Consider the following 12,158-nt stretch of genomic DNA (forward strand, 5'->3'; position numbering starts at 1 on the left):
TCACAGAACAGAACCACCACAAGTAACAAGACCCAGCAGCACCTCACTGTCAAGCACTCAGGACAGTGTCTCCTATACCGTGAGCACTAAGCACACTGTGCAGGACCAGAGGAGCCAGGGCAGGGAAGGTGAAGCTCAGGTCGCCTCTTCCACCACCTGCCCGCTCCCCTCCCCTGTACCCTGCAGCAGGGTGACTCACACTGTGCCATTCAGGGAAATTCGATTCCTTCTAAGAGCAACCCCTTCTGTGGACACAAAATCGTCATCTAGCTCGAGCTGAGATTGTCTACTGCTTTTCCCTAATGGGAATTCTGGCCCTGCAGAAAAATAAAACCCTGGCCTCTGTTCTCGGTTCATTGAGCACAGATGTACGCACTGTGGGCATTGACGGGGGCAGGGAGTGAAATATTTGGAAACTCAGAGCCACCAATGGTTGGAAACTCAACCATCACTGTTAATCCTTTCTATTTCCATTTCTTCTTTTGATTTTGAACAACCAGATAGTGATGATGATGCTTGTAGTTACGGACAACAAATAAACATAAGAGAATAAGCATTTTACACCCCCCACCCCCACAAGTTCAAAGTAACCCTTGTGCAGATGCTTTGGTCCATGCTGCGGGCACTGCGGCAGCTCCCTTACGTTCCCTTCCAGCTTCCTCAGGCCTCCCATGCCTGTACTGAATGCTGTGTGACAGCTAGGCCTATGGCGCCAGGGGACTTGGGCTTCCTTCTGCTTAAAGTTGTCTGAAGCTGAGCCTCCAGGGCCTAGTTCAAGTAGACTTTTCTATGATGAGGGCATGACTTCATCACAGATGGAAGAAAGCCAGGCCAAGAAAGTGAAATAAAAACAATGCTCTGAGCCCACACATTTTCCCCAGAGTAGTTAGTAATGAGTTGAAGAGTGTTCCCCAAAAGGATATGTCCAAGTGCTAATCCCAAGAACCCGTGAACACGACCTTATTTGGAAATGGGCTTTGGAGAGGTAATTAAGGATCTTGGGATGAGATCATCCTGAATTTTAGAGTGGAGGCTCAATCCAATGACTGCTATCCTCATACGTGAAGAGAGGGAGATCTGAGACCCAGGAGGAGGAACACATGGAGGAAGAGGTCAAGGTGGCAATGGTGCTGCCACAAGCCAAGCACCAGCAGGAGCCCCCAGAAGCTGGAGTCGGCAAGAAACAGTCACAACACGTACAGCCTTCCGAGGGATGGCGGCCCGGTCCACGCCTTGACTTGTGACTCACTGACTTGCAGAACCGTGAAAGGATGTTTCCGCTGTTTTGAGCTACAGAGTTTGAGGTGATTTACTGTGGCAGACAAAGGAAAATGATAATTCATACCCCACATTCCTCTCCGTTGGTAACATGAAATCTTGAACCAGAAGACATTTTACAGACACATGATCCCTGAGGCAGCCATTCTAGAACAACCAACTGGTATGATCACCCCTCTGCTCACAGCAAACTGGTTTGCCATGGTCACTGTTTTGATCACATTTACCCTATTTCAGAAATGTGGTCAGTGCAGGGAAGAGTGGCGTACAGGACCTCGAGCCTTATGATGGTTGATAAGACGAATCCTCCAGGATTCAGGTCTTTCATGACTGCAATCTCACTGAAGGCGAGAAAACGGCAAGTGTGTGACGCACAGGTTGATGGGACCTTTGGCTTTCTTGGGTCAGGGTCAGGCCATGAGTCCTTTCTCCAGGCCTGGATGTGTTCTTAAGTTTCCTTGCATTAGAAAAAATGTCCACTAAGGGGCTGCAGGCGTAGTTCAGTGGCACAGCACTTGCTTAACATGTGCAAGGCCCTGGGTTCGATCCCCAGTACCACGAAAAATAAAAACGATAAATTTTTGTTTTGAAAATACAAAGAAATGCCTACTCAACTATCCACTGGTAAGGCAGCCCAGGGCAGCTAGAAAATTGACACATGATCAGGCTGAACTCTTCAGGGACTTCAGGCTCCTTCGCAGTTCCACAGACACAGTCTGAATGGGTCCTGAGAATGTCAGTCAACACAAGTCCACAGAAGAAGGATCAAGCCTGGAAGGGCCCTTCCAGCTCAAAATTAAAGATAGATCTCCCCATTTTTATGGAAGAAATGAAGGTCCAAGGAATTTAAGAGCTGGTTAGTAGCTGGGACTAGGGCTCTAGTGTCCCACCCCACACGTGACTTGGTTCATAGGATCAGGCTATTCCCACATCTAAACAGTAATGAAGAATGTAGAAAAATGGAAGGAGGAAGGAGTCAAAGTGGACAGGGGCTAAGGCCGTGATATTCAATAAGTTCTAGGAAATAAATTTTATGCTACTTTTGGAAAATATGTGCTAGTTTTTTGAATTTTCTCTACTGCCACAGCATGGGCTTTGAAGCCAGAGAGACATGGATTCAACCACCAGCTCTCTAACTAATTAACGTTGACTTTGAACTTATTACTTAAATTCTCTGAGCCCTGGTTTCCTCATTTATAAGTGGAGCTAACAAACAACCAACTCATTTGATTCAAGTGACAGTTAAATGACAATGTATGCAAAAAAAAAAAATCTCACTCATGCCAGAACGTGCATGCAATATGTACCACATACATAACGTTTAAGAATGGTAAGAGGTTCAGTTCAGAGGCCACCTCTGGAGGTAGGAGGAAGATGAAGTTATGGGGGATCCTGGTGGGGAGAGGGACTTCAACTCCCCCATATCAATATTTTCTTTTCTAAGGTGGGTGCTGGGTTTATGGGTTTCTTTCACTATTATTCCTAACATTTTGTTTTTAATAATTATTTTAAATGTACACACAGCAAGCAATTAATAAATGAACATTATTATTATTATTATTAATCAAAAAGTACTTTCTCAGTTCTTGCTTCACGATGGCACACTGTGCTGGGCACAACAGGAGATACTAAGGTGAGTAAGATTCAGCCTCTAGCTGGGCACGGTGGCGCACGCCTGTAATTCCAGCAGCTCAGGAGGCTAAGACAGGAGGATCCTGAATTCAAAGCCAGCCTCAGCAATGACGAGGCATTAAGCAACTCAGTAAGACCCTGTCTCTAAATAAAATTAAAAAATAGGGCTGGAGATGTGGCTCAGTGGCTGAGTGCTCCTGATTTCCATCCCTGGTACCTCCCCACACCCCCCACCCCCAAAAAAAAGATTCAGCCTCTAATTTGGGCGAAGGCCTTCAGTCTCACCAGGGTGACAGTAACCACCTTATGACTGTGATACCTAGCAGAACACAATAAGGGACCCAAGGGGCAAAAAGAAAGAAAAGAGACAGCAGAACTTCTTAAGAGACTTTCTGAGTTTTCATCAGAAAGTTAGCAATGAAAATAGGCCTTAAGCAGCAAGGCAGAGTAATAAGAAATAGAAGAAAACAAAAAGTGTTCCCAACACCAACAACTACTGCCCTGGGAAAAGCACCAGGTGGGACACAAGCTAGAACAGGCTGATCACAGTCAAAGAGACAGAGACCGCCAAATCAGAGAAGCTGAGGAGGAAGAAATGTGAAAGAAGAGATGAGAGGTCAGCACAGAGGTATTCCACATCACTGAGAAAAGAACACGCACTTCCTTTCTTTTAGCTTTCAAGGGAGTCATTTTCATGTAATACAGGACAGAAACCAGACAGACTTCAGCGGCTGGAAATACAGCTCAGCTGGTAGAGTGCTTGCCTAGCAGGCACAAGGCCCTGGGTTCGATCGCCAGCACCACCAAAAACAAACAAACAAAAAAAAACAAAATCAGAGAAACCAGATTTCAAGAGTACAATAACTACTCAAATAAATGGATTCTACCTAAATAAGCTTACCCCACAAAGGCCAGCAGCCCCTTAATCAATCTCAAGCATAGGCTTTTAGGGCTGTGTTTCTTGAAGGCTGTCCCCAGACCATGTACTGCCACCCACTGGGTATGCTTACTAAAATGCAGAGTCCCAGGCCCCACCCCAGACCTGTAAGTCACAATGTAAGGGATGGATCCCAGAAGCTACATCTTTAGCAAGTTTACCACAAAATTCTAGAAAAAGAAAAAGAATAACAGTGGTGAAGGAGTTAGGGGGTACAGTTGACTACTCTTGAAAGACACCTGTGTATGATACAAAGGAGGGCCGAGAACGGCAGTTGAAGGTCATGGTGATATCAAGATGTGCTGTTAGGGGAGCCCTCAAAATATTTCTAGAGAAAGGGAGAAAAAAACAAGCCAGTGGGTGAGAGAAACACAGATGCACTTCAGAGAAGGTACAAACTTCCTCCGTAGCTGCAAGGTTCCAGAAAAAGCAAAAGGATGGAGGTAAAAAACACAAGTGGCAGAGTCAGACAGGCAAAGGAACCTAGCCTAAGAGCTGTTGTTCCTGAACAAACAAGAGTCCCTGGTGTGTTCTGAAAAGGACTGGAGGTGACTGTGCATGCAGATGACAAACACTGTCTCCCCTGAGAGCACCTCTTCCAGGCACTGCTGCCCTGGGGAGTAAAATCAAACCTGAAGCCGTTCTTGTAGACAGTGAAAGATTGAGTTAGGGAGGAAAAGATGTCTTTACAAACCTTCTTTTTATAAATGAAAAAAATTTTAAAAAGCCATAAAGAATGAAGTTCTCAATAAAATAATAATTCAGACCATCTGGCCACATGACTTCACCACATCAATATTTAAAAGCAGTCTCTTTGGGAAACAATATGAGAGTTCCTCAAAAATTAAACATACATTTACCATATGACCCAGCAATTCCACTCTCAGGGCTTTACCCCAGGGAACTGAAATCATGTCTACACAGAACCTATACATGAATGTTCACAGCAGCATTATCCATAACTGCCAAAAAGTGGAAACTGTCCATCAACAGATGATCAGATAAACAATATGTGATATATTCAAACAATGGAATATTATTCAGCAGTAAAAAGGAATGAAGAGCTGATATGTGATACAAAGGGATGAACCCTGAAACCACTCTACTACATAAAAGCCAGGCACAGATGGCCACATATTGGATGATTCCAAGAAATGTCCAAAATAGGCAAATCCAGAGTGCCAGAAAGCAGATGAATGGTTGCTAGGTGAGGGGCAGGAGGAGGGGAAGTGACTGTTAAAAGATCCAGGGGTTCTTCTGTGGGTAATGAAAATGCACCGGAATTAGACAGAGGTGATCTTTGCACAATTTTGTGTATATACTAAAAATATACACTGAGTTGAACACTTAAAAGAGATTAAACACAAACTAAAAAAAAAAAGGGGGATCTGAAAGCAGACCTTCAGATGACTTGTGTAGAAAGAACATGACCTACCCATCCATACACACATACCACTGTTCCACTCGACCACTGACAAGCAGCTCTTCTGAAATAGTTATATTGAAATCGTGCCAGAATGACCCGAAACCACATGAGACCAGTCCACTCATATTCACGTGCTCGGAATAACAATAATAATTAATAATAACTAAAATTTATTGAGAGTTTATGATGTGTCAGACACTATATTAAGCACTCAACATGTATTATCCTCTTTCATTGCTCACTGCAACCCTTTGAGGTATGTACTATTATCATCCCATTTTACAGATGAGGAAATTGAGGCACAATGAGTTTAACCTATGCCGACTTGTCCAGCTGGGTGACTCATCCTGAGCAATCTGATTCATTATGACCATGCTATGCTGCTTCATCTGACACTGTCTTCTTAAAAATCACCTGCAAAATTCACTAACTGACATCGCTGGATGTAAGCCAAGACAGGAGATCTAGATTTTTTAAATGACCAAAACTATTAACCAAAATAGCAATCCTAGAGGGAACATCAGAAATACCCAAGGCTCTGACAATGACACGCAGGTGAAAGCTATATTTCATATTAACTAAGAGCACTGACAATATAATCCAAGCATGAAATTCTAGATTGTTACCCACTACCTTTTAAACAAGGAGGAGATGACATAGTTTCTCCCTGGAAGTAACAGCAACAAAAGTAATAAAAAATACCACGCATTGTACACATGGCTGTGTGTGTATATAATACACATGACATACATGTGGGCTCACTAACCAGGGAAGAGCAGATGACAGATTCTAAGTTCTAAATCACAGGAGAGGAAGATGAATGTAATGTAATCAGAGGCGACAGCTTGAGGAGGCCTTGAAAAATCACATCTAGAAAGGGGCAGCAGGGCAAAAGGTCACCACTTGTGGCAAGCTTGGAGGGAACAAGAGTGGACTGTTCTTATAGTGGCAAGAAGTACGGTGTGTTTAATGTACTGGAAAATAAGAGCAGACAGGCAGGAAGGCGTTATGTAAGATCTTCAAAGTCCAGGGAAGTGTTTTGACTTGATTGAGTTAAAGAAGGTAAGTCATGCTTTAGAAAGAGTTGTGAAAGCGTTATTATATTATCTGCATACTTCATAAGAAATAAACTCTGACGTGAGTGTTTGCTCACCCAACCCTGGAATTCCATCTTATAAACTGTTTCCTAATTTCATTTTAAACATTCTCTTTCTGTCATATCTACCCCAGAGGCATGACCTAGTGGAAGCTTAATTTCAGCCAACTCAAGATGCAAAATCATGGCTTAAAAAATCACAGCCCTGAACAAAACTATGTTGTAGGGTTTCTTCACAGAGCCTCTTAAAACATAACTAATGGCCATTAAATTTCTTCACATTTCATAACTTAATCTATAATGAATTAACATCCCAGTGAATACGGTGTCCCTAACACAACATGCATTTTTTTTTTTTTTTTCACGTAAAAAACATTTCCTGGGGCTCGGTCACTAAAATGGTGACACAGAAATCCACAGTTGCATACTGCACTGTAATAGACCTATCAAGGGCCCCATCGCATATTTTACAGGACGTTATGGAAACTTCTTCCGTACTGTCCTGCCCAAGCACTGCACCTGAATTCTGGGCACTTTCCTCAAGTATCCACTTGGTCTCAGCTGCCTCCAAGGATTTGTGTTTCCTGGTAAAAAACACAAAAATCGTACCCAAAGAACCCGTGAGTCTAAATATTCTTACCCAAGACATTCCGTAAGGGACCAAGGGGCTGAGTTTGTGCCCCAGGGCGACCTTGCAGCAAGCCCTTTCCCACCCCAGTTGAGTGCCGCACACAGGTATCCACAGCCCGGGTGCCTGGAGGTGGCCAGGTGAGCCCGGAACCCGGGCAAGCGGCGCACTGACCTGACCAGGGGCTCCTTCTCGGGCAGGTTGGGCTCCTCCAGACACTTGCACGGGCAGCAGCAGCACGCGGTCCGCAGCCAGTCCCTCAGCCCCATGGAGAGCAAGGGTCCCCTCTGGGGCCGGAGTCTCGGAACAAGTCGCCGCAGCGAGCGATCGCGGCCGGGACGCGCGCCACCCGGCCGGCGTCCAGGTGCTGGGACGGCGGCGGCCGGAGCGTGCGCATCACGCCGCGGCCGGGACGCGCGCGAGGGCGGAGGTGCCCCACCGACCAGAGGCTGCCGGCCGCGCGCCTCTCGCCGCTGGCGTCTTGTTGGGGGCGTGTGTTGGGTCGAGCTTTTTAACCCCCCTTTACTTTTAATTCCCCGGGTGCAAATTGGGGCGCATGCGTCCCCGAGGCGCCCCGCTGCTGCCCTCTAAGGAGGAAGCCGGGACTCCAGCCAGCCGGCGGAATGCGAGCGCAGCCACAGGCTGGCAGCAGGTGGGAGGAGGGCAGCGAGGGGAAAGCCCCGGAGCCACCGCGCACGAGGTCCGTGGAACCTATTCATACTTTTTATTGGCTTCTCTGCGGGAGGAAATGCAAGTCTCCACCCTCCCGCTTCAAAGCAGAGTTGAAGGCATATTTGAACATGTCAGCCCCACACAGCACGAGGTAGCCAAAGACTGGAAGGATGCAGTAGGGAGGTGTTTCGTTTTGTTTTTCAAGTGATATATTGACAACATAGGATTTTTTACATGTTTTCAAAACTCCAGTCCTTCAACAGCCCCTGAAGAAAAGTGGGGGAGGGATTCCAGAGCTGCTGTTATGTGTTTATTTATACCTTGTTATGTACAGATGCATCCTTTATGCTTGTATAAACTTGTTTATATGTACACATATTCTTTGTTATCCAGTTACATATTCCACATATTTCTGTCCCTGACTTCACTCGGGATGTCATGGAGATTTATCAGCGGGTGTGTATCTTTAGGTCAATTTAACAGTTGCATGTGATACAATCTTACGAATGCCCATATGTTATTTAAATAGACCCCTACTCATGGACATTTGGATTAATTCCAGCGTTTTGCTATAAAGATAAAACTGCAGTGAACATCCTTGAACTAATGCATTTGGACACATTCTTAAAAATATCCATTGAATACATGTTTGGCAGTTGAATTGCTGGGTCCTAAGTAAGATGCCTTTGTAATTTTGATGAATCTTGCCAAACTGTTCTCCAATTAATAATCCCAGTTTACACTCTGACACACAAAAGAATTTCCCTATATTCCCTGCTCCCTCCAATACAAGGCACAAGCTTACTTTTGTCTTTGCCAATTTGAACAAATCTTTAGTGAGCATCTGTTATGTGCCAGGTGTATGTTTTAGGAGGTGGGGATACAGCAATGTACAAAGTAAACAAAAAGTCCTATTCTCATGGAGTAAACATTTTAGAGGGAGTTATACAAATGAAACAAGTAAATTATTTATTTACTTGTTTGGAAGAAGATGGTATGCACTGTGGATTAAAATAAAGCAGGAAGGGGTAAGAAGTGCTGAGCAGAGTGTGTGTGTGTGTGTGTGTGTGTGTGTGTGTGTGTGTGTGTGTACTGAAGGCAGGAAGTGAGGGAGGGACTGGTGCCTGCAATTTTAAATCGAGTGGTCAGAGAAGACCTCCTTGAGGCTGTGATAGTGGCTTAGACCAAGGTAGTAGCAGTATTGATGGTAAGAGACGGCTGAATTCTGAATGTGAAGGTAATGTGAAGGTAAAACCAAAAAGATTTGCTAACAGACATTAAGTAGAGTGTGCAAAAGAGATAGGAGTCCAAGGTTTGGGGTTTACAAACCCTGAAGGGTGAATTGCCATCATCTGAGACAGGAGTGTGGGAGGAGCAAAGTTGGAGAGCAGAGGAGGCGGGGTGAGAGTTAATTTTCAACAGTGTCAATGCTAATGGCTGGTGTATTATTTTTAAAGTGCATTGCCACACATAGGTTTGTCTTGTTCTGGTGACAGTATGAACCTGTAAGGACTTGCCAAGTGCATATTCATTGAGAGGCTCCTGAAGGATTAGAAAAATATAGAAGGTCCTTATTGCTTCTAACTTGGTTGCAGAGACAGGATAAGAAGCCATCATGAAATGTTAGTAGAATGTAACAGAGTATCCACTGTCACCAGACTGCACAAGACTCAGGTATCAAGCCCAGCACCAAATCATTCATCACTTGTAATGTAACCAGTGCCTGATTAGGGTCTGAGAATTGTTCTAGAAAACAAACTTCTTACTGCCTGGATAATCCCCTTGGCAGAAACAACTGTGTTCTGAAATTGGATTTTGGATTTCAAGTCAATCTTCCTAGGTTCAAGTAGACAGTGGTTAAAGGGTACTGCTGAAGTGTGAATTCAGCTAGGAAGAAGATAGACTCTAGGGTCTGACAGATACTATTAATTGGTAAAGTTGGATTTGTTCAGAATGGAGAAATTAGAGAAGCATTCACCTCCTTTTACAAAACTTTGATTTTTAGATAAGTCAATTTTTCTAAACCTCAATTTTCTACTCTGTGAAAATGGAGAGGACAGAACTGACTCTCTTAGACACAGTTATGAGACTCAAATGAGATCCTTTAAAATCTCTAAAGCCTGTAGAAATATCAGAATTCAACAGAACTGATCGAACTAAATCAACTAGGACTGTCGGGGAAAATGGTCCCACACTAGTTGGATTGCATATGCTGATATTTCCTTTCATATTTGATCTCAGCCATGTGTGGACATCTTTTATGTGGTTTTCTGATAGGCTATTTACAGAAAGCCATAGCGACAGAAAGCCATAGCGTCAGGTCTATTTAATGAACTTGATCAAGCGGTTAATGCCCTACTATATGAATCAGGTCCAGTGTGTGCCTCCTCTAACAATTATTAATATTTTTCTTTCTAAATCAGTTTGACTTTTAAAACTTATTAATGAAACATTTCTCCAGAATAGTGAAATATTACAGTTCATGTTCCCTTTGACCACTATCTACAATCCTGATCTCCTTTCCGCCCTCCCCAAGGAAACTCTTATTGACAGTATGCTACACCCCTTTTTCTGGACACACATTTACATATGTGCCCAACATGGTGCATTCTCCATTGTGTGTGCTGATATTATTGGCAATGCACTTTTTTGTTTTGCTTTGTTTTGGTTTGGTTTTAATACAAATGGTATATATGCCTCTCTCTCCAAGCGTTTTTTGGCTTAATAAAATGTCTTAGAGATCTGTTCTTGTTAGTGTACATTACACTATCCGGTTCTTTTTTAACTCGTGTGCATATTTATTAGTTTTGTTTTAAGTATTATAGTATCAGTGTTATTCATAGTATTCATCTTCCCAGAAGTATTTAACTTTTTCCCTTTTTTGAAAAATTAGGCTATGGATAGGAATATCAGGGCTGCCAAACTCTCCAGCTTCAGCTGTAGGTACCTGAGACCATGCCTTGACAATCCCACTCTCTGCTTCAGACATCATTCACAGGGGAACACTGAGCTTCCCTTTTTTCAGAGTGCTACTAGATGGTTGCTTCTGCCCAAGTTGACACCAACACCACCAATCTCACACAGCACCCTCTGACATTTACCAAGAGCCCTTGAGACCTGATGTTGGGGGAGTGGGCAGTCCCCTGGGGCAACCAGTGACTCACAGAAACCATCAGCTGCTTGTTTTCAAGGCAGAACTAGGAAATAGGCAGGTCCCAGTTTTCAGATTTCTCTATGGCAGAGAAAATTCTGGAGTCTGTTTTGAGAACAACTAGTGTACTTTGGTGCCCCCCCCAACCCACCCACTTTAAAGAATTTATCGACAACTTCTAAGAGTTGGAGAGAAATGCATGTGCAAGGAGGGAAAAATTAGAAAACAAAACTATTTAAGCTCCTTTGTCACAAACCATAGATATATTCCACCAAAAAGCTCTGTTCGGAGCAACAGAGCATAGCAGATGTCATTCAGTTATTCATTCAACAAATGTTTATTGAGGCAGGTACTGGGGATACAGTGGCCTGTAGGTTCCATTCATGAAAGTGGGGATTTTGTTTTGTTTTTCTCAATAACCCCACCACCTAGAAAAGTGCCACAGTAGACACTCAGTAAGGAGAAAGAGATGCCATAGGGCAACATCTAGAACAGTGCAGGTGCTTAATAAATGTGTTTCATAAATGTAAGGAAATAGAAAAAGAGTTACTCAGTGTTTACATGGAAAGTTATACTTAATTTCTTAAGTGTTCATATCCAAGTCCAGCAAAGAAAAGATAAAGAACACTTTCCCACAGAAAACAAATTCTTCTAAACAAGTCAGAATTCTGAATCAACCTCAGCAGCATCACTCACCCCAAATCACCCCAAACCAACATGGCTCACTTCCGAAAAGTCACACTGGGGAGTGTGGCAGGACTGGATGTCACCAAAGTACAAGCCATAGGGTGTCTGGTTTCTGCTTCTACAAATCCCTCACCTCTCTTTTTGGTAACAGCACTTTGCTTTCCTTTGAAAAACACTTCCCAATTCCACGAGTTGGGCATGACAATGACGATACTCCACCCCATCGCTTCCCCACTACAAGGGCTGGGCTGTGACCACATAGGCCAAACCCTCCTTCCACAATTTGTATCTTAAAGTCCAGGACCCAAAGATAAGAAATGGCTGGAGTCGAGACGTGAATTATTGTAGGGATAGTACCCTGACAAGCAGGCCCAAGGCCACTGCTGTGTAGATGCGTGGAGTTTTCCTTTCACATTTCCCAGCATCAAGTCTTTCTAGCTGCTAGTTTTCACATTATGCTGTGGGTTACTCCCTAACTGTCAATCAATATTTTTGTTGTTGTCATTTTAAGTTAACCAGGGACAAATTTGTTGCTTTCAGGACTAACCCCACATACAAAGTGGGTGCAGAGGCAGGAGAAAGGTCACTGGGACAGAGAGCTAATTCTGAAAGACCAGTTCTCCTGTTTAGGTGTTGTCCAGCACACTGAAA

At 43.7% G+C, this 12,158-nt stretch overlaps 1 protein-coding gene across 1 annotated transcript in view; it reads right to left on the reverse strand.

The window, feature by feature from the left end:
• MREG (melanoregulin) overlaps positions 1-7,632 on the reverse strand; it is a 62,357-nt gene extending 54,725 nt beyond the window's left edge. Inside the window, exon 1 of the mRNA XM_079134640.1 lies at positions 7,172-7,632. Within this exon, the coding sequence (XP_078990766.1) occupies positions 7,172-7,266 (95 nt within the window). The 5' untranslated portion in view covers positions 7,267-7,632. The remainder of the gene's footprint in view (positions 1-7,171) is intronic.
• Between the last annotated feature and the right edge of the window lie 4,526 nt (positions 7,633-12,158).

The sequence above is a fragment of the Sciurus vulgaris genome (genome assembly GCF_902686455.1).
Source record: "Sciurus vulgaris genome assembly, chromosome: 3".
Classification (NCBI taxonomy): domain Eukaryota; kingdom Metazoa; phylum Chordata; class Mammalia; order Rodentia; family Sciuridae; genus Sciurus; species Sciurus vulgaris.